General features: G+C 36.9%; 3 protein-coding genes and 1 pseudogene across 3 annotated transcripts; 2 read left to right on the forward strand and 2 right to left on the reverse strand.

Moving 5' to 3' along the window:
* Window positions 1-22,132, forward strand: part of LOC109062242 — a 995,865-nt pseudogene that overhangs the window by 73,687 nt on the left and 900,046 nt on the right.
* On the reverse strand, window positions 959-5,666 carry zgc:171566. Its single transcript, XM_019079328.2, is given in 9 exon segments — window positions 959-1,960; window positions 2,150-2,289; window positions 2,555-2,645; window positions 3,542-3,648; window positions 4,005-4,143; window positions 4,229-4,313; window positions 4,486-4,536; window positions 4,614-4,728; window positions 5,333-5,666. Coding segments are annotated over 9 exon segments (948 nt in total). The 5' UTR covers window positions 5,430-5,666; the 3' UTR covers window positions 959-1,837.
* Window positions 6,471-8,782, reverse strand: LOC109062191. Its single transcript, XM_042749006.1, has 4 exons — window positions 8,628-8,782; window positions 7,177-7,497; window positions 6,804-7,103; window positions 6,471-6,722 (listed from the first exon to the last, which is right to left on the reverse strand). Exons 1-4 carry the CDS (start codon window positions 8,674-8,676, stop codon window positions 6,565-6,567), a joined length of 828 nt encoding a protein of 275 aa, XP_042604940.1. The 5' UTR covers window positions 8,677-8,782; the 3' UTR covers window positions 6,471-6,564.
* Window positions 9,677-13,748, forward strand: zgc:171601 (SLAM family member 9). The gene is made up of 7 exons (XM_042748986.1): window positions 9,677-10,125; window positions 10,401-10,727; window positions 11,240-11,539; window positions 11,617-11,763; window positions 11,876-11,914; window positions 12,429-12,788; window positions 12,951-13,748. Exons 1-7 carry the CDS (start codon window positions 10,083-10,085, stop codon window positions 13,031-13,033), a joined length of 1,299 nt encoding a protein of 432 aa, XP_042604920.1. The 5' UTR covers window positions 9,677-10,082; the 3' UTR covers window positions 13,034-13,748.

Genomic DNA, 22,132 nt, shown 5'->3' on the forward strand with positions numbered 1-22,132 from the left:
AATGTGTCAAACAAATCAAAAATCAGTTTGAATTTTTTAGGGAAAAAGTTTCTTGCACTGTTAAAGCAATAGTTAACCCAAAACGTAAAAAATATGTCGATAATCTCACACACGTCGTTCCAGATTTTCTGCCATTTTTTTTCTTCTGTGGAGAAAAAAAAAACGAGAATTTTTAAGTATCTTCACAACAGTAAGTTTCCACTAGGAATAAATGTGACAAATTAAATTTTTTTGGTAAGATAACGATGGTCAGTGGTAGAAACCTGATGCGATCTTTTGATGCGAAACAGTTTTACGGAACTGTAGCTACTTAAAGATTCTTAAAATCTTGTTTCATGTAAAAAAAAAAAAAAAAATGGCATACAGGTTTGAAATGGCTTTGTTAAATTATTAAATTGATTTTCTTTTTGGGTGAGATACAGGAGAGGGGAAAAAAACACGAGTGTACTTGAAGACAGAGAAAGAGATTGTACCAAGGTTTTTTGATGTTGTTTTCTCGAAGATGTAGACACTATAATCAGTCATTCTCGGATTTACTTATTTCAATGCAAGTATTTACAGTTAAGCAGTCTGCATATTGTGTTTTTACATGCTGAATGCTGGATGGACGCCTGCCTTGCTCCTTTATTGTGCATCAGAATGGCTGGTCCGTACTGTCGGATTTACTGTCGCTTTTGTTAGGTTTTTTATATATATTGCACCTTTAACGTTGCTCAGCACCAACGGCCTCCAAAGCATAACAAGATTCTCCTTACAAAAGAATCTTTCACATAGAAATGTGTCGAATGGAGCTAGGTAACGATTTCTTTAATGTTTTCAGTGCGCATTGAAGTTAATCTTTTAAACGCAAAGTAAACGGTGATCACAATAAAAAAAAAAGTGTTAAATTAGCTATCATAGTGATGATCTTGTTTATGGTACAGTATATGTGTCATATAAAGAACAATCTTAATTGTCGCCATAGAAAGTATTTTCTTTATTCATTTCAAGTGCATGAAACACTGTAGTATAAGTCTATGCACATGTCAGGGCTCAACTGATTGTACACACTTTAGCAAACGTGAACCGTTCATGTTTAACAGATTTAAATGGTTAGTACTCCAGAACGCTCTATATAACGTACATGCATTATTTTTTGTTTATAAAGCCTTGACGTAGGAGAGTTTGACGCCAGTGTAGAACGCTGTTGAACGCTTCTGTTTTGTACCTTTAGTGTCCTGGTACGAGAGCTATTAGCAAATTTGCACTTTTTCCATTTTGATTTTGTACCTCAAACTGCTTTATGTATCTGATTGTAAGGAGATTTAGATCTCGTTGTTTTCTGGTAATTTTGTGTTATCCCACCTCTTAAAAAAAAAGCTAAATAAATGTTTTGAGAAGTCTTGTCCGACCCTTTTTAAACGTACCATGAAGTTTGGACTGCCCCTACTGGGTAGTGAATGAATTACCATGTACATTTAAAATATTTAGGTTTGTTTTCCAGTTTAAAGTTTAAATCTATATTTCATTTTATTTTACATTTTAACATTGCATTGGTCATGCTACTGAACCCTGTGAAATATAACATTGTTTAACTTCTGAACAATGGCACTAGAAGATACATATTATATAATATGACTTCTGAAATTGATATAACTGTAACAATACATTCGGTTATGATGATTCTAGAACACTTCACATATACAATCAAGAGCTACGTAAGTGAGTCAGAATCATGAATGTTACAATTATTCATTCCAAACATCAAGTTTGGGCAAACTTTGAGGAAAGAAATAAAAGCAATACTTTAAAAAAATAAAATAAATAATTTTTCTGCCACGATGAATACTGTGAACACTCAATCGAAGTAGTAGTTTTGAAGAAAGATGCTGTTCATGCCTTTGAAGACAGGCTGATAGTTGTAAATCAGAGCTTTTTCTTCTTCACTTTGCGAAGAAAACTGATGATGGGTTTTTCATTGCTGAAAAAAGAAAAACAGCAAATTAAGGCATAAATTAAGTGGTCAGTAAGACTCTAATTTTAACTTAAAAAAAAAAAAAAAACCTTAAAGATTTAACACCAAGTTAAGCTAAATTAAAAGGGTTAACAAATGCAAAGACGAGAGATTCTCTATTTCACATTCAAATTTCCATTTTTTTAGTTGACCAACCTTTCAGAAAACAAAGTAGTGGGCAGTGTAGAAAGTGGCTTTGATGGCTGAGAGCGTGTGCACCATACCATCTTTCTCAATCCACTCAAATGGGCTTTTCTCTGGATGCCATTGAACAGCATAGAAGGGATATTGATATGCTACAGGATATTCAACAGAGGTTCGTTAAAAACTTTTTGATATAATATACAAGTATACAAATGTAATTATTTATATAGTCATCACTTATATTCACTTCTACACACATATTTACTTCTACATGTAAAACCAACCAATTAGCTCACTACAGCACAATATTATGGGTGAACTCAATTTAATGAAAAACAGCTGACAGTGGGACTCCCTGAATGATGGGTTACATCACCACACACACACACACAAAGAGATGCTCTGTAGCATTCATACCCTCCATGGTGGAAATGAACTCCTTCTTGCCATCTGTGTTTGTTGTCAGGACTCGATAAAAACGCTTAAGCTTGGCATTGCTACTGTAATTCTGTAAGAGCAAATCATGTTTAGACAACAAGAAAAAATAGCTGAAGTAGACAGTGACTGATCTGCAGTGTTGGGGGTAACAAATTTGAGTTGCATAATCAGATTACTTTTTTCAAGTAGTAAAAAAAACTAGTGAATTAATGCATTACTTTTAAATTTAGAACAAAACATCTGAATTACTTTTCCAAATAAGTAACACCAGTTACTTTGTTTTCCCATTTATTGACTGACAGCTCTCTTGTCCTCATATACTGAGAGAAATCATTAGTAAGGTGCAGATGCATTGTGTGCCCTGTCTAAACATGATATTTAGTTTAGTCCTAGACTAAAAGTGAACATGCATTTAATGATTTCACTCACACAAACACAAATTCCGTATTCCTCAAAATGAATTAAAACAGTGAACTGCAATCTCAGAAATTATGCAAACTTGCAATAATTAAACCTGTTAAATAACACAAATACACTTCATATGATTGATCTCACTGCTAACCTTTGATGGTTCCATACGAATAATAGCAATAAGCAAAAACAACAAACGTTTGTTTTTTTTTTTTAACTGCTCAAATAAGAGTGTTATTGTTATTAATTTATTTTTGTTAGCAAGCCCAGCCCAGGTGAGAAATAGTAACGCACAAGTAATGTATTGCATCACGTTCCATAAAAAGTAACAAAGTAACGCAATTAGTTACTTTTTTAAGGTAATACGCAATATTGTAATGCATTACTTTTAAAAGTAACTTTCCCCAACACTGCTGGTCAGTATGCAGAAAGAAGTATCATGAGAAATACAGAAGTCAATGTTTCTGGTTTTGATGGCATTCCATTGCATGGTCAAATTACTTAAAATAAAATAATTCTCATATGCATAAAAACGTTATTAAATAAAGTTGATACCTGTATGGACAAGCTCCAGCTGTGGAAATTAGACGTGATGTTCTCTTCTGACAGAGACTGAAGAACATCCTTTGGAAACTTTTTAAACAACCTGCTGTTTTGAGCTCCTGTAATCAATCAAAATCATTGACCGAACATCAACTCATTGTAAACAACCGTAATGAGCTAATGCACAAAATAGGTAAACCAGACAACACAAACTGTGCTTAGCAATTTGTCATATGCCTTTTAAGTTTGGTGCAATAACATATGAAAAATGTTTAAAAGTGTCGCAAATGTATAAGAATAATAAGCTATATCATCATGTTGCACATCTAGTGTGTCATGGGTATATATGCTTATATAAATTTATACATAGAAGTATGCTCTGTTTTATGTTTCCACCCATTAATTACTATATTACTAGTAAGAGTTTGGCATTGCAGAATCTGACATTTGGAGAGAAACACACAATGTTACCAACCTGGGCTGAAGGTCAGCGGCAGTGCGACTGCTTTGGTGTCAGTCAAGGTCAACAAGTTCTTGTTGCTGGTCAGAACCGTGAGCTGCTGGAAGCCCTGGCAGGTGCCCCAGATCGGAAAATAATCCGAAGCATCATTAGCCTGTTGTGGTTAATAGAGAAGAACCATCAAGGAATATTCAGATCAGTTCAAACTAATTTTCACAATGATGATGTTTTTAACTTACCTTTATTGCAAGTTCATAGAAAATCCTTGCCGCTCTGGTAAACTGAGACTTTTCGATGTCCACATTCCCACCAGGAAGCAGCAAACTAAATGGGTAAAAGCAGTCAATTAATAGTTGAACATGTTTTGGAACATGTTAACCGGTTTCTAGCTGCTCTATTAATTAGATTACAATTTGGACCAATTATAAACCAACTTCCATGTTCCAAATATATCTACCAAGCTTAATTAGGTGCCAAACTAGTCAAACTCACTCACCCATTTATTGCATTGAACAGTTTTTCATACTCCTCCTCTGTGCGATTTATGCTGCAAAACAAACATAATTACCTTTATGTATTCTATTATTCTTTTTAATAATAGCATGTAGCTTGTGTTTAACATACTGAATTGGTACAACCCTGGCACCAGCTGACTCCAAGTGTTTCACATATGACGCAGCTATATAAGAAGAGCCCTGTGCATGAGGGTCGTCCTTTATGTTTTCCTGGGCTAAGATTCCTGTAATGCAAAGATATACATATATTAGGCATATACATTGCCTTACGATAATTAACCATGGTTTTACTTCCAAAAAAAACAAAACATGGTTGGTTAAGTTTGTTTATGTTTGGTAAAAATTGCCCATGGCTTTAACCATGTTGTTATACAAATGATAACCAATCCGCCAAACCGCCCCCCACTTTTGGCTATTAAAACCAAGGTTAATTTTAATAAGGGCAGCATAAGGCTGTATTGGTTTGCTATTTGTCTTCCAGACTAATCAAGTAGCTGGTATCACAACCACAAGCCCACAAACTCTTTAAAACCATCAAACCAAACCAACTTGGACTAGTTAGGAGAACAGCTAACCGCTGACTGGTTAAGCTTTTTTTCTGGCAAGGGTAGGTTCCAACCATGTTTAAAATGCGTTACGAAGACAATGCTTGTAAGAGTTAAAAAAATAATAATAATCCAGAAGAAACGAGAACGTTCTATCGGCGGAGCTGCGGAGAAGGATGCTGCGATTTAAAATAAATAAATAAATAAATCCCAGTGAGCAACACGACATCGCATCGACATAATTTACCAGACATCATACACTAGTTACCCGTTTTATTCTTACCGATGATTGGTCTGTAATTTACATTACGAGCGCATGATGCTGGAAAACCGCATAGAAAAGCGGTAAACACCGCGAGCACGAGCACCTGGCGATACATCCACCTCAGGTAGCACACCAAAGGAGGAAATAAATGAAAGCTCCTAGATGTTATCTGTACAGAGCTCCACTGTCGGTGTCAGGCTATTTAACGAAAGCTGCGCCTGGATCCGTTTATCCGCGACCGAGCTGCGCCTTGACACGCGTGAACTATTGAGGCGTTCACTTTTCTTCAGGGAGGATCAGCTCTGATGAATTCACAATCCAATGAGGGAATAGCGAAAAGTCACGGCTGGCCCCGCCCACTCGAATCTTCATCGTCATAATGACATTCCTGACAAAATGTTCTTAAATTCCAAATGCATTCTAGTCAGAATCTATTTGTAGCCTAATACCACGTGTGTTATAAAAAGAAAAAAAGCCTAACAATACGTAAACGTTACATTCTGTAAAAGATAACTGACACAAATGCACAAGACAAGAGAAAAGCTATGATTAATAATAATTTTCTACATTAAGTAAAGATATTTGTGAGTTTATTAAAACAACATTAAGACCAATCATCACAGCACATAATGTGACAATCATCATAACACATAATCCCATAATTAACATTGATGACCTTTCATAACAGAGTAGTTAACGCTTGTACTCGTACTTACACTAATGGTGCATAAGCTGTGTTAAATGAATAGAAAGTAGGTTATGTAACACACAGCAAGGCTTCTTTACAACAAAAGGAATCTACCTACCAGAAAAGAGTTTTTCTAAAGGGTTGCTAAAAAGTAAACTTGGTTCTCAAACAAAGGTGTGTAAGGTGTCGGAAAAGTTCATAAGTTCCAGTAGCTCAGCTGAGGACACAGATAACTTTCTGAACATTGTGGGTGATGGTATTAAAGACAGAATGTGCTGCCACTAAAGGGCAAGTTCTTGGTAAAAAACCAACCAACTTCCTGTCAATGCTTAAATGCTGACAGGCCACAGGTCGGGTACCTACCAGACCACAAGAACAGAAGAAAAGTGTTTTCGTAAGCAGAGATGAAAGGAATACTTTTTTTTATTGCAGAAACGGATGTTAAGTAAAAAAAAAATATGATTGCACAAGGATCAGAATTAGTTATGAGCTCCAAGCCATGTTGTGTTACAAGGCATTCACAGAATATAAAAACATAAAGGTTTATTCTTGTTATAGTAAGTCAGTTATGCTCTGATAATGATTTCAGAGCTCTTTTTTTCTGCTCAGCTCTTCTGGATCCGATGTCATAAACCAGAACAACAACAGTAGCCACGCCCACTAGAGCAGAGACAGCCAATCGGATCGCAGCTTCAGTTGAATTACAACAGCAGACACATTCTGAAGGGAAAAAGGAACTAAATAAATATCCGTATATATAATGATTGAAGCTATGCTGCTGATGTGATGGTTTGATGGTACCTGAACATGGTTGACAGAGTTGAGTGATGTCCAGATGTTGAGTCTGGTTGCTGAATTGATTGTTGAGCACACAGCTGTAGCTTTTTTTATCCTGATATTCCACCTCCAGAGGTAGAGAGAGACTGATGCTGAGATCAGACACACTGATGCTGGACAATAAACTGTTTCCTTTGTACCAGGAGAGAGTCACATGACCCAAATTCAACACTGAACACATCAGGACACATCTGGATGGCGATGATCCTGATGGTGAAGGATTTTGAGGGCAGTAACTGGTGATGACAGGAACGGGCAGACGAGCTGGAAAACATTTGAGAAACATAAATAAATCAGAAGAAATTGTTTGAGTCTGAGTCTGTGACTTTTTACTCACCAATGACGGTAACATTGAAAGTTTTCTTTGACACTTGTTGTCCAATCATCTGTGCTTTATAAAGTCCGGAGTCTGTGGTTCTGATGTTTGTGATGGTCAGAGATCCAGTCTGATCATCCAGCTTCAGTCGGTCTCTGAATATGTCGTGAGTTTCAGTGATGACTTGGGATGATATGTTGAGTTTAGCGATACAGTAGTTTCCGCTCATCCACATTATCAGATCATCCTCTTGTATTTTAGACACACCAGTCGGTAAGGTGACAGAATCGCCCTCCATCACCGACAACGACTCGATTTCATCTGCCTCAACACCAATCACACCTGAAACACACAAGAGCACTTCTTTCTCAATCACTGACTAAAGCGCTTTAGTAGCTTTCTGTTGGTTCACTAGTTTCAATGAACTTCAGAATTCTTTCTCAAACCACTTCTCTATTTTAGCACTAAGAAAAAGTACAAAGCTGTGTATGAATGGAACATGTCGTATGAAAATGTTAACGAATGATTTTCCTTAATGTTTAGAGTGTTTCTTGAAATAGCAAATCAAATCTATCTCAAATGGTTTTCAAAAAGTCACTGTAAAACACAGATTGATACAAGTGTCAACTGAGGAAAATATATATAAAAAAAAATAACAAAAAAAGCATGGCTTAACATTTTCAAGCCTTTTTTAAGTACCAAAGCTATTTTATTTATATTATTAGTGGGATAAGATCATTGTGAAATCAGACTACAGTTACTGTTTTATTGATTACATGATTACATACTGTATTATTATTATTACATAGGCCTATTATGATTTAATTATTATTAAATCATTTCAGTTTTAAGAAGTGATTTCTTAACATTGCATCACTACTGATGAACATTAATTTTTATTTTAATTATATCACACAGTGGGTTATTTAACCATGCATTAGTCTTTTAAAGGTTTTTGTCTTAAAATGAGTTTATTATACATTTTTATATATTAATATTATATTTTTTTATTAATTTGCTTTATTATGTAAATATATTATTATCCTATTTAAATCAATGTGAGAAACAAATTAGGTCAAAAGTAATATAGAAGTAATCAAAAAGTAGTCTGATTACATCACCCAAAATCTTTAATGTAATTATTACCTTACTAACTGTTTTGTCATGTAATTTGGAATCAGTGTCAGACTACAATTTGCAATTCAGCGTAAACGGCTCACTCACTCAACTGAATCTTTGGCAGTTTGTCGAAACTATATTAGTTATTAGCTTGCTAAACATTGAAAAAAATTACAAAATTAAATAAAAAATCTAATAAAATCACAGTAAAAATGCAATAAAAACAGATTCATACATTTTGACAGCTGTAAGGTAATGTAAAATGTGAAAGCAATTTTCAGCAGTAGGTTTTTACTCCACTATAAAACTGCAAGAGCTAAAAGGGCTAAAAAAAAGAGGACATTTTAACTTACCAACAAGACGCCAGAAGCACAAACCAAACAAAACAAACCCATGAAGCATTTTTATCAGCAGTTTGCTGTGCTGTCTGAGAGAACATCACTCGAAATGTGACCAGGTGTGAATCCTCCTCTATTTTACACCCTCCCCGTGGCATGCAGATGCACTAACCGTGCATTTGCATTTGTTCTACTTAGCCCTCCGTATTTAACCATTGCTATAAAATATGTCTTCTCTTTATTATTTATGACAGCCAATCATGTTAAGGGTGCTGCTGATATTAAAATAAGTAAAACTTCTCAATATCTTACGTTACTAGTGTGCAAACCGCAACCTACTAAAGTACAATTTCTTGTAATAGTTCATTTGTTTCTCTATTAAATGTTAAATAGTCATCGGAAAATAGACACCTAATTGTGAGTAGCATTAAATAGTGTTGATAGACTAACTACTTTATCTATATGACTTTATCTAGTTTATTTATATTAACAGGAAAAAATTATGTGGTTCATGTTACAAGGACAGGAAGAAGCCATTCAACCACATGCAACATAGACACACAAACACGAGCTATTCCGTCCACTCAACAAAACAAAACCACATTTAGATTAAAAAAAAGTCAGATACACTGCAGGTTTCATTTTGTCTCAGAAGCTGCTCACAGTTAAACACACACACACACACTTGATCTGCTCCAGATCTTCTCTTGATCTGCTGCAACCATATAGAACGTGATAATGAAAATTAAACCAACTAGCAATAACATTTTTGTTCTCATTATAAAGTTTTCAAAATGAGACCATAATGTTTAGAAGAACATGTCAGGTTGGTTTGGGGTTAAACTGATTTCAGTTTGGCCTAGTATACAGTATGCACCCACAAGAAGTCATAGCTGTATCCCACAAGTGTTCATCAGGTGAACTGCAAGACACCTCCAGGACACACAAAACACACGATGAGTTAGTCAACACGTGTGATGTAGTTAAATACTTTATTTTATTGAAACATCTATTTCAGCTGAATATCACGTGGTTGCATGTATTTGGGAAAGTCATTTGGACAAGATAGATAGTAGGCTAGTGCTCTAAACAGTGAAAGTTCATGGTTTTGTTTGCATTGGTAGGTGGCGACGTGAGTCAATGTCCTTCCTTCAGGATCACACAGAACTAATAACTTCCTGACATGTATCGAATATCTCACTTCCGATCTTCTCAACGCCAGGCTTCTCTCAGAAGAGAAATATCCAGGAATATGATTCCGAAGTCGAATATAAATCACAAATGAGTCTCAATGGGTATAAAATAACTCTACATAGCGCTGTAAGGTCGGTTACAACCAAAAATGTTAGTCAGAAAAGGGTGTTTTCGCTGTCAGCGCGGATGTGTGATACGAGTTAGTTAAAGACTAAACACTCGTAACATTTTACTCACTACATCCAGCATCTTCATTAAATGCCATAACTCACGAAAATGAAAACCTCAGTTTTACTTATATGCTTTTTGCTCGCAAAAGGTGAGTATTTAGAAAGCTTCGAGACTTACACTTTCACTTTAACTTTCCTTGAGGTTACGCATTTGTAATCAAGCTAGATGTGTCCATTTATTGTTGAGCGATACGCGTAGGCGTAATATTTACATAATTTATCAACCACCAATTACACATATGCAGTCCGTATCAGCATACTACCATTTCCCTCAAACAACTAACCCTTTGAACTTTATCAAATAGGCTATGATTAGCTGATAAGCATTTGGATTTCCTCAAGTCTGTTTCTGTTTGTTCTCCAGGTGTGTTTAGTGATGTTGTGAATTCAGTGCTGGAGGGCGATTCTGTCACGCTACACACTGATCTTACTGATTTACTGAAATATGAACGTATACTGTGGACATTTGGACCTGGCCGCACTCGTATAGCTCAGATCAACAATGTAGTCAATAAGATCTCAGTATACAATGATGTTCTTGATGGGAAATTCAGAGACAGGCTGCAGCTGGATGATCGGAGTGGATCTCTGACCGTCACAAACACCACAACTGAAGACTCTGGACTTTATGAACTGCAGACCGTTGGTGGGAAAGAGGTCCCGCCAAAGACGTTCAGTATCATTGTTTCTGGTGAGTATTTTGTAGTTGATTTCATTGAACCAGTTTGAGAATACTGTAGTAGTCACTCAAATCTGTAATGAATTATGTTCTGTTTTATTGTTTTTTGTGTGTTTTTTGTAGTTGATTTCATATATCCTCTTGGAGACAATGGCAAGCTAAATGTACAGTATCTGGTTTCTTTTGTAAAGGGTGAAATGAGACCCGAGTCACAGCCTGGTATGTGTAATTTGTGGCAAGCGACCCAGAGAGCCAAAACTAGAGGAAATTTACATAAGTCATGTTTATAACTTTTACAATTGCATTTTTACTTTTTAATAATAACAACAACAACATGTTTAATTTGTATAGTGCCTTTCCCAAGCTCAAGGATGCTTCTCACTGACATTTTTTTTTTTTTAGTACTATGGTTTATTTTCTAGTCACTGAGATGACATGGATGCTGGTAAATAGATATGTGTAAAACTCAACTGCACAATTTTGGAGTTTTTATTATCTGTTTATTCTGATATTTCCATCTTCAGCTCCTCTGCCGGTTCCTGTCATCACCAGAAATTCTTCTCAATGTCCTTCACCATCAGGATCATCAGCGTCCAGATGTGAGCTGCTGTGTTCAGTGGTGAATGTGGGTCATGTGACTCTCTCCTGGTACAAAGGGAACAGTTTATTGTCCAGCATCAGTGTGTCTGATCTCAGCATCAGTCTCTCTCTACCTCTGGAGGTGGAATATCAGGATAAAAACAGCTACAGCTGTGTGATCAACAATCCCATCATCAACCAGACTCAACATCTGGACATCACTCAACTCTGTCACACATGTTCAGGTACAGCAATTCTCAATTTTTCAACTTGCACATCAGAGGTTTTATTTGTTAACTCTCTCTGATCTACTGTTTTACAGTGGATGCATCAAGTTTAATCCCAGAAGATGGCTTACTCTTAAGTCACATGGTGCTGATCTGCGTTAGTGTTGTAATTACTGTACTAGTCTTGGCTGCAGTTGGGATGCTCAGTATCTACTGGAAATACAGGAAAACAAATCAACCGGGCAAGTTTACTAAAAGTTAATAGAGCAAGATGAGCTTTATTGTGCAAGCATGTAATTTTTTACAACATTTATGTAATTGATTTACTCAAGTCTGTGGTTTGTGTTTAAACAGGCCAGGCCCCTAAACAAGAATACACTGAGATGAACAATGGTAAGACACTGCATCCAGTAGCACTATGGCAAAATATATATCATATCCGTGTTGGTTTATTAAAGCCTACTTTGTAGTAAAAACTAGTTGGCCCTACTAGCCTTACTAATATGAGTAAAAACTTCTCAAGCGTATTTAAAAAAAAAAAACAGTCAGAACAAAGATACAAATTACAATGAATTGAACAAATAAACACAATTGAATGTTACAAATAAAATAAACAGCTATTTAAATTCTAATCACCTTAAAAATTCTAATAATCAAATGTAAAATTCAGTACCGTATGAATGAAAATATACATTGATTTGAATTAAAGCTAAAAAAGTTATTCGGACAAAAGCAGTGAGGTTAGGCTGCTGTCACTTTAAAGACCTAACTCACTGATCTAATATACTGACATCTGGTTTTCGCCCTTCTCTGTCATCAAATGTTTTATAAAAAAAAAAAAACAATGTATCTGCTGTAGTTATTAAAAATATACAATAGTTATACTGAATATTTACTCCCTGCCTAGGTTCTCCAGGTGACGATTTGGCTGAGACAGATGAACTGAAGACAGTATCAGTGAATGTGGGAGAGACGGTCACTCTAAACACTGGCGTTACTGCAGTAAAAAGTTTTGATGTGCTGCAGTGGAGGTTTGGAGAATTAAACACAGACAGCACAAACCCATTCATTGTCTTTGCCAGGCTGAATGAACAAAACAATTTTGATGGTACTGGTCATGATGAGACATTCAGAAACAGAGTACAGATGGATCAACAGAATGGATATCTCACAATTAGTGACATCAGACACACAGACTTTGGAATTTATAAACTAAATATCTCCAGGAATGGGAGAAATGTGATTTCCAAGACATTTATCGTCCTAGGTGAGTAGCTCAAATCATTTAGTCGAATAAAGATCCTTCAACACAACAAGTTAGTTCATCTGAAACGACCAGTTAATTCATGTAAAATAAACCAAATCTGAGCTTAATTTTTCAGACAATAATCTTTTGATTCAAATAATAATCTTTGTTTTGTTTTTACAGATTCCTCAGAAAAAAGAGGGAATGTGCCAGAGGAGACAATAACGTTAATGAATGGAGAGATTACTGCAAACACTCGTGTATAGTGACTGTTACATTATCCTTTACTTTTTATTTTTATAAAACTTCTCTACTTTTCTTGAGCCTTTAAAATGTTTAAATGAACACTACGTAACAGTTCATCTTTCTATTCACTTTAACATTTTTGTTTTGGTTATTTTACTGTTTATGGAATAGGTTGCTATTAACTGTGATCTTGCCTGTGTTGCAGATATTTCTTTTATATACAATGCATGTTACATTTTAGTTTTGATCAGTGTTAATGAACAAAACCACATTTCTGAACGTTTTTTTTCCTCCCTCTAGTGGACAATCTGTATCTGTAAACAGTTTTATAATGTAAGTGAAATGCTCCAACTTTGGTCTGAAGGTCATTTCAGCCTCATCAAGGACAAAATATTAATTAATTTTATTACTATAATTACTATTTTATAATAATAATAATAATAAACTTTTTCTTTTAAAGTAAGTCTCCTATAAATTGTGGGTAAACCTCTGACCGTTATATACAATGCAAACACAGATTTACTATAAAATCTGTAAATTTTAACTACATTGTAAGGTAACTTACAGTACAGTTAGCTTATTAATAGGATTTTACAGATTTATTTTTTAAAAGAAGTGAGGAAATTCGACAAAAAATAGTTGACCTTCAACTTTGACCTAGAGGTGGCACTTACTTTCTAACACAATCATTTACTGTGTGCTCACACCACCTTCAATAAAACATTTTGACATTTAGTTTTGGCATTTTGACATTTACAACTGCAAGATGTATTTATTTGAGTGTTTGCTCATCTACAATATGTCTATAGGGCGTTTTCTATCAGATGTCAAATAGATATTTAGAAAATGTCTTTGAGATGTTTATGATTTAGGATGTACATAAAACTGACAACTTGTGGACATTTATCAGCTGTTTGTACACAGCAGATGATTTCCAGATGAAGTGATCTTTAACAGACATCCTGCAGACGTGTGCTTGTTTGTGGTTCACAGGTAGGATAAATTATTTTGCCACATGTGGGCAGTCATGAGATGCCACTTTCCACTGATTGGCCAACCACATGGATTTAACTCAGCTAAATAAAACAGGATGGGTGCAGATTAATAATTAAAAAAGAAAAAAACAATTCTGTAAAAAGTGAAAATCAAATCTAATCTAGGACCTGCCCTGTACAGTAAGAAGGAGCTATTATTATTTATTTTTTTTTAAAACAGAACTGCTTTGGTTGACCAATTGGCTGAAAGAGGCGTCTTATGATTGCCGACATGTGGAAACAAATTTTTAAGTCATTTATCCATTTTCTACCCAGCCCACAAAAAAAAAAAAAAAAAATTTTTTTTTTTTTTTTTTTTTTTTTTTTACAAACAAACAAATGAATAAAGGTGCAGTTTTCTTGTCTCTGATTATTTCATTTCAAATTACCATAGATGGATCCCCAATATAGATTTAAATATAGGCGCCGTTTTGTATATACTGTATTTTCCATTTGATTTTCAATTTTTTATTTTTTTTGTTGGCCAATAATATTAAAGATATCAGTGTCCTAGAAAAAGCTATTTTCTACTCACACATTGACTATACCTAAATTATAATAAATGCATATAAAAAAAATAAACACTTATTCCTTTGTAACCACTTAAAAAAAAAAAAAAATTGAGAGAAACAAGCAAAAACAGGTACAAAAGAAAAAAATTGATTGTTTTAATAGTGAATCAGTGTAGGGCTGAAGTTGATGTATGAGTTTGTCTTTTCTTTTCAGCTTTTCCGGATGTGATTTCAAAACCCAGAACAACAACAGTAGCCACACCCACCAGAGCAGAGATGACCAGCTGGATCACAGCTTTAGTAGTGTCACAACAGCAGACACATTCTGAGTCTGAGGGGATAAAAGAAAAGTAAAAAGTAAACCACACAAAATGACTGATGCTGATGACTTACATAAATAAACACTAATGTTACCTGAGTGTATCTGACAGAGTTCACCAATGTCCAGATGTTGAGTCTGGTTGCTGATGTGATTGTTGAGCACACAGCTGTAGCTGTTTTTATCCTGATATTCCACCTCCAGATGTAAAGAGACGCTGCTGCTGAGATCAAAAACACTGATGCTGGACCATAAATGGTTTTCTTTGTATCAGGACAGAGTCACATGACTCACATTCAACACTGAACACATCAGTGAACAAGATGATGATGAAGATGATGACAAAGAACAACAGTCTCTGCTGATGATAGGAACAGGCAGACGAGCTACAAAAGATTAGAAACATTTACATTTAAAAAAAAGATGAATAACGGCTTTATTCCAAACTAAATTAAAGATTGTAGATTTGAATGTTGTAAGGAAGTGTTCATGAACTGTTCATGAACACCTCGCTATTAAAGGAATAGTTCACCCCCCCCCCCCCCCCCCCCCCCCAAAAAAAATAGATGTAGATGAGTTTGTTTCTTCATGGAAACAGATTTGGAGAAATTTAGCATTACATAACTCACTAACTTCACTAGCCATGGATGGGTGCCGTCAGAATGAGAGTTCAAATAGCTGATAAAAAAAAAACCTTTTCACCTGACTCCAGATTACACATGACTCCAGTCCATCAGTTAACATCTTGTGTAGCGAAAGACAGTGTTCGTAAAAAAAACTAAATCCATCATTAGGACTTTTAAACTTTAAACCATTGCTTCTGGCCACAATATAAGTCCATAATAACACTCATTCTGATGGCACCCATTCACTGCTGAGAATCCACTGGTGAGCAAGTGATGGATTGCTTAATTTTCCCAAATCTGTTCCCTTTGAAGAAACAAACTCATAAATGACCTGAGGGTCAGTAAATGTTTCACAGATTTTCATTTTTGGGTGAACTATTCCTGTAAAAGACTACATTGTAATTGATATTTATAATATTTGTAAGTTATATGTACTGTTATAATTTATAGCTTATGTTGAGCAGATGCTTTAATGACAACAGAGAAATATATAAATTAGTGCCAAATACAAATAAAGTCAGCTGGATCTGTGTGTTGAGTCTGTAGTTCTTAACTCACCATAAACAGTGACATTGAACGTTTTTCTTATCATCTTATTTCCAATGAGCTGTGCTTTATAAATTCCAGAGTGGTCGGTTGTGATGTTCCTGACAGTGAGAGATCCAGTTTGGGGGTCCAAATGCAATCTGTCTTTGAATCCTTTAGTACTTTCAGATACTGAGATGATCTGGGCTGATCTGTTGACTTCAGCCATGGGAGAGTCTTCGGCTCCGAATCTCCACAGAATCAGATCATCTTTTTTTATTTCAGTATCAGTGTGTAGAGTGACAGAATCTCCCTCCATCACAGACACTGACTTCATTTCATCTGTCTCAACACCAAACGCAGCTGAAGAAAACAAAAAAGCAGCAATAGCAATTTTCAGATAGAAAATTCATACAGTAAGAAACTTTCTATTGGTTTAGCTTTTTTAATTTACTTATCCAATTGGTAAATATTTTAAATGGATTTTAATCGTACAGACAGGAGAAGAACCCCCCCCCCCCACAGTTTGTGTTTCCTTTGCTAATTTCAATAATAGCTTTTTACTTACCAGCAAGACTGAACAAAGATAAACAGAACAAAACAAATCCATGGACCATTTTTAAGCCACTTGCCGAACAGTCAACAACTCAAAACACAATGACAACAGTCAAAGTGACCAGTCGCTGCATGTGAATCCTCCCATAGCAGGATGTGACACTTTAGTCTGTACATATAGCTGTGGTTGCAGTGGTTATGTTGGAGTGTTTATTGGCGGAAAGCGTTCTTTAACAGAGGTAGTTAAAATAGTTTTGTTTGCTGTATCCAATGAAATAAAATCAGAAAACAGTATTATGTGAATGCTGGGTAGTTAGGACAAAAATTTCAAGTTTTTTGTCACGAAGCACCTGCATACTGCCCAACAGGCACAGGATGTCAATATATCGTCAGGTTGACATCGGACAGACGTTGCATTTTGGTTGAGAATGAAAATCGGGTCGATTTCAGAATTTGACGCCAATTTCACATTGATTTAAAGTTGTATTTTGGTTACACAACCTAAAAACAACAAATATCAATGTCAGCTGATGTCAGAATTGGGCATCAAATTAACATTGACAATAGATGTTGACTTGACATTGAATTTTGGTCACCCGATGATGCAACTGAAATTAAACCGAATATCAACATCTTATGAAGTTGTGTGCCTGCTGAGTGTGAACATGGTTGGCTGTGTGATGAATTAGTTATGCTCCTCTATCATATGCTAAATGCATAAATGTTAATGTAAAATATTTACAAAAGTCAAAACAATAATTTCAAATACAGAGAAAAGAGAAAGGGAAGAAAACTGTTTTTTAGCACATTGGTATTGATGAATTGCTTATATTATTTCACTGTAAAAAAAGTTTTGATTTATGTGGAATTCATGTCAGCAGAAGAAAAGAAACCCTTCACCCACATACTACATATGTGCACTCTCATGCACAAGATTTTTGTCCACCCAACAAATGAAACCACATTTTGTTCCAGATAAATAAATGAGACCACAGCAGGTTTCACTTTGACTCACAAACTGTCACACTTTCAGTGACTCTTTTTCTTTCTGCATGAGAAAAACATACTTTCTCTGGGTCGATTTTATAATGCTTAAAAATCAGGTACCATTGTGTCTAATTAAACTATTAGCAAACTAAAAAAAATTGCAGATTATTGCACTGACTTGGTTTTAAATGTTTGGTTTTAAATCCCCAGACAGATCGTGTGAGAACAAAACAAAGCTCCTTTTTTCACTATAGACTGTGTTACACATATAGAAAGGAGCAGGTGTCATTTCTGGAGCAACACATTTAAAGGCACAATATGTAATTTTTCTGCTTTAAAAATAGCAGAAATCACTATATCTATGTTATATATATTTTTTAGTTGTGTACTTACATTATCTCGACAGTTTCCACAAACTTTCAAATCCGGAGAAAATTATAGTTTAATTAGAAGACACGGCACGTTTCTTTATTTCCGTTTTGTCGCCCGTCTATGGCGTCATATAACCTTTGACCTCTCTAGTTTCTCTAACTTCCTGCGGAACACAGCGGAACCGCCAAATACAAAGGTGAACACAGAGCCAACAGAAGCAAAGAACAGACGAAGAAGAAAAAGTAGTAGCTAGCCTCGATCGAGATTATTATATTTTATATCTATATTGTTTATATTAGTATTTATACCTCAATCAATCACTTACGTTAGTTATGGATCATGATTATGCTTTGCCTGCACGTTCTGTGAAGCGCAAAACGAACGGGTGAAATAAATGACCCGAGAAGGTTTTGGGACAAGAGAAGAAACAAGACAAAGGTAAATATTGGAGTTGCATTTCCAAGATCGGAGCATGGACAATAGAGTGTGATTGAATCATTTCCAAGTACGGAGCATGGACAATAGAGTGTGATTGAATCGCTCCACTTGTCCATTGCCATGTGGATGGTAAGGTGTTGTGTGAGATCTGCAGAGTTCTTCCAGTTTCTTCAGCAATTTGTTGTTGAATTCTTTGCCCCTGTCATTCTGGATTTTACAGGGAAACCGAAACTTTAAAGCACAGTCATTGAAGAGATTCTCTGCAAATGTCTTTGCTGATTTATCTTTGGTTGCATAAGCCTGTGAGAATCTAGTAAAGTAATCCATCACCATGAGAATGTATTCAAAACCTTGCTTGCAGGTTTTCAAATAAAGAAAGTCTATCGAGATCATTTTTATTGGATACGTGGTGTGAATTAAGGGTTAAAGGTGTTTCTTTGTCAGACATTCACATACCTTGGTGACAAAGTGCTCTACATCTATCTGCATTCTTGGCCAGTAAGGGCGCTCTCAAATGAGGCAGAGGGTTTCCTCCACACCCAGATGACCCATCTTTTGGTGTAGTTCAGTTAGAATCAGGGAGTGGTAAGACTTTGGCAGGAGCAAGTGTTCTCTTTGCCTGGTTTTCTTTCACAGTACTCTATCTTCACCCACACAGAATTTGAACCATTGTTTCAACAGCATTACCACATCAGGATGTTCCGTTTTCACTGCCTCTCTACGTAGTCGCTGATCTTTGAAAGTGAAAGTGAAAGTGACATACAGCCAAGTAAGGTGACCCATACTCAGAATTCGTGCTCTGCTTTTAACCCATCCAAAGTGCACACACACAGCAGTGAACACACACACACACACCATGAACACATACCCGGACCAGTGGCAGAGACTCGAACCCACAACCTTAGGGTTAGGAGTCAAACTCTCTAACCATTAGGCCACAACTTCCCAACTTGTCCTTGTATTTCAGAACTTTCCCAACAATACTGTCATTCTCTTGAGCTTATCAAATCTGGGCTGGGGTCAGTGGTGGACCCAGGTCACACTGGTCACTCTCTCTCATTAAACTCAAGGCATTTAAGTGAAACAACCCTGTGCCTTGTGAGAGATTTTCACACTCCACCACCACTCAGCTTGAAGCACCTCTGGTTGCATTTGTTCTGTGCACTGCTCCATAAACCTGTCGATGTCTAGCGGCGTGCGTGGCAGACCGTCCGCATCAGCATTACATTTATCCGACCGGTATTTTATGTAAAAGTTAAAGTCGGCAAGCAGCGCAATCCATCTGTGCCCAGTAGCAGTCAGTTTGGTGGTGGTGAGAGGATGTAATGTAAGAGGATTGTTATCAGTGCAGACAACAAAGGATGGTGCATAGTACAAGTAATGATGGAAACGCTCACAAACAGTCCCCTTCACTGCCAGAAATTCAAGCTTACCAGAATGCATGTGGTAATTTTTCTCTGGGGTGCTCAGTGTTCTGGGCCCGTAAGCTATCACTACCATCTTCCCATTCTGGCGTTGATACAATACTGCACCCAATCCTTCCTGGGATGCATTGCAGTGTAGCACAAAGGACTGAGTGTAATCTGGGAAACCCAGGATTGGAGGTTTTGCAAGATGATCTATCAGGTTGCTAAATGTTGCCTGATGGGTCTGTTTCCACACAGTGTGTGTCCATGATGCCAAATTGCCTTCTTTCCTCTTCTGGGTAGGTTTTTCTTCTATCACAACCATTTCTGATCCACTTGAACCATTTTCTTTCACTGTCAGTAGCTGGTACAGCGGCTGGGTGATGCATGAAAAGTTGGGGATATAAGAACAGTAATAGGACAAGAACCCTAACATCTTTCTTAGGTCACCCACTGTGGACGGCATCCATTCCTTCAAGGCCTGCACTGGGGCAATCTCCGCTGGGTCCATCGTATAACCTTCACCAAACACCATTTTCCCCAGGGACCTCACTTTGTGTTTAAAGAGCTCATATTTTTTTGGGGGGGTGATCTTTACACCATGCTTTTTGTAGCACTGGAACACCAAACTGCATGAGCCAAATGATCTTCAAAGCTGCTGCAAGTTGTCATCTAGGTAGAGTTGACATATGGTGTCCCTCAGCCCTAACAAACAGCTTTCCATACTTCTTTGGAACTCGGCTGGTGCCGAGCTCAGCCCAATTGGAATGCTTATCCATTGGTACAGCCTCCATGGGGTTATAAATGCTGCCCGTAGCCGACTATCCTCATCCAGGAAGCCCTGGTGGTAGGCCTTCCCCTGGTCCAAAACAGAAAACCCAGTGCTTCCACTCAATGCGTCCAGCATGTCTTGTATCTTAGGGATTGGGTGGTGATCAGTCAAAAGCTTCACACTCATCTCTCAGCACTTTTCTCACAGCTTTCTGCTGAGCTTTTGTAAGATGGTTCAGATTCTCAGGGGGATCCCATGCAGACAGCAGTGATTTGCATCTTGAATTATCAGTGGTCATTTCAGGGGCTGACTCACAAGTTGTCTCTTTGCTGGGGGGTTCTCAGTTCCAGTGGGGTGAACTGCCACAGGTTTTTTACAGATTGTAAGTGACCCAAAATGTGGTTTCTCTGCAGGGTGGTGTTGTGTTTTACTTCATTGACAATTGATATTGGTATATACTTTATGTGTCTTGCAGGAATATTTACCACTGCTTCACTCAATACTAAATCTAAAACTGGGTTTACCTCACTGGGTGAGAAGAGCAGTTCTTTGCCCTAATACTGAGCTCCAAAATTGAGCACGGACCATTACGGTGGTAACCTGATTCGCAGGCAAGTACACATGTTTCCTCCCGATTTTCATCACCCCCACCATTATGTCTTGCTCCTTACTCCGGATCAATTTCATCAGTGTGTGTGCCTCACCGGTGATCGAGAACTCAGAACTCATAGTGTTTAGCATTTTCTTCTCTCTATGCCCAGGCATGTCTTCCATCTGTTTCATGTCTTCAATGACGTTGTACCCAATAATCAGGTCCCCAGCTACTATTAGATCACTGGACACTAACATGGGTACCTTTAACAATAGTGCTGAGAAGTGTCCTCCATTCAGCTGGAAATTAATCTCAACCCACCCGATTAATAGAATTTCCATGTTGTTTGCTGCAAGACCAGTCAGTGTATCCCACAGCGCTTCCATCAACTGACCATTCAGGCGGCAGTTGACCATGCAACGCTTCCCAATCATTTTAATGAGCTGTGAGTCATGTTAAGGTGGAATATACTTCACTGTACAGAGATTGGTAGTGGCTTTTACTGAGGTTGAATCAAATGCCAAGTTTTTGATGCAGCCAACCGAGATGGCTGATTATTTTGTGCAGTCTCCAGCAGTTATAGGTGACAAGGAATGGGACACTTCAGGAAGAACTACTGATGGCCCAGTCTCAGTCCTTGGTTGTTTCCCGACTGTGAGCTCTGTACTCTGCATCCACGTGAGAAATGGCCTACTTGTCTACATTTGAAGCAATGTTAACAGTTTTCACCTACTTGTCCTTTCCTACACTTCTTACAGCCTTGCTGTCATTCTTCTCTGTACCGGGGTGAAGAAGTCTTATTATTTGCTTCCATTGCAGCTGTAACCATCTGTCTCATTTCAGCTTTCAGCTGCTCCATGAGCCTTTGAGTGTCTGGAACCTCATTACTGACCTTACGGCATTCTTAAGATTCCCTTCCTTTTACAGTTCTGATGGCCATAGCCATACCAGGCTCTTTTACTGACTGCACAGCCCGGGCAG

Source organism: Cyprinus carpio, chromosome B22, assembly GCF_018340385.1.
Source record: "Cyprinus carpio isolate SPL01 chromosome B22, ASM1834038v1, whole genome shotgun sequence".
Lineage (NCBI taxonomy): Eukaryota > Metazoa > Chordata > Actinopteri > Cypriniformes > Cyprinidae > Cyprinus > Cyprinus carpio.

Coding starts and splice junctions, on each gene's coding strand:
- LOC109062191 (XM_042749006.1), bottom strand. CDS start 8,676: ATGCTTCATGGGTTTGTTTTGTTTGGTTTGTGCTTCTGGCGTCTTGTT. Junction 7,104..7,176: donor TTTCAATGTTACCGTCATTG/GTGAGTAAAAAG, acceptor AATGTTTTCCAG/CTCGTCTGCCCGTTCCTGTC. Junction 6,723..6,803: donor ACTCTGTCAACCATGTTCAG/GTACCATCAAAC, acceptor TTTTCCCTTCAG/AATGTGTCTGCTGTTGTAAT.
- zgc:171601 (XM_042748986.1), top strand. CDS start 10,083: ATGAAAACCTCAGTTTTACTTATATGCTTTTTGCTCGCAAAAG. Junction 11,764..11,875: donor CAGGAAAACAAATCAACCGG/GCAAGTTTACTA, acceptor GTGTTTAAACAG/GCCAGGCCCCTAAACAAGAA. Junction 12,789..12,950: donor CAAGACATTTATCGTCCTAG/GTGAGTAGCTCA, acceptor TTGTTTTTACAG/ATTCCTCAGAAAAAAGAGGG.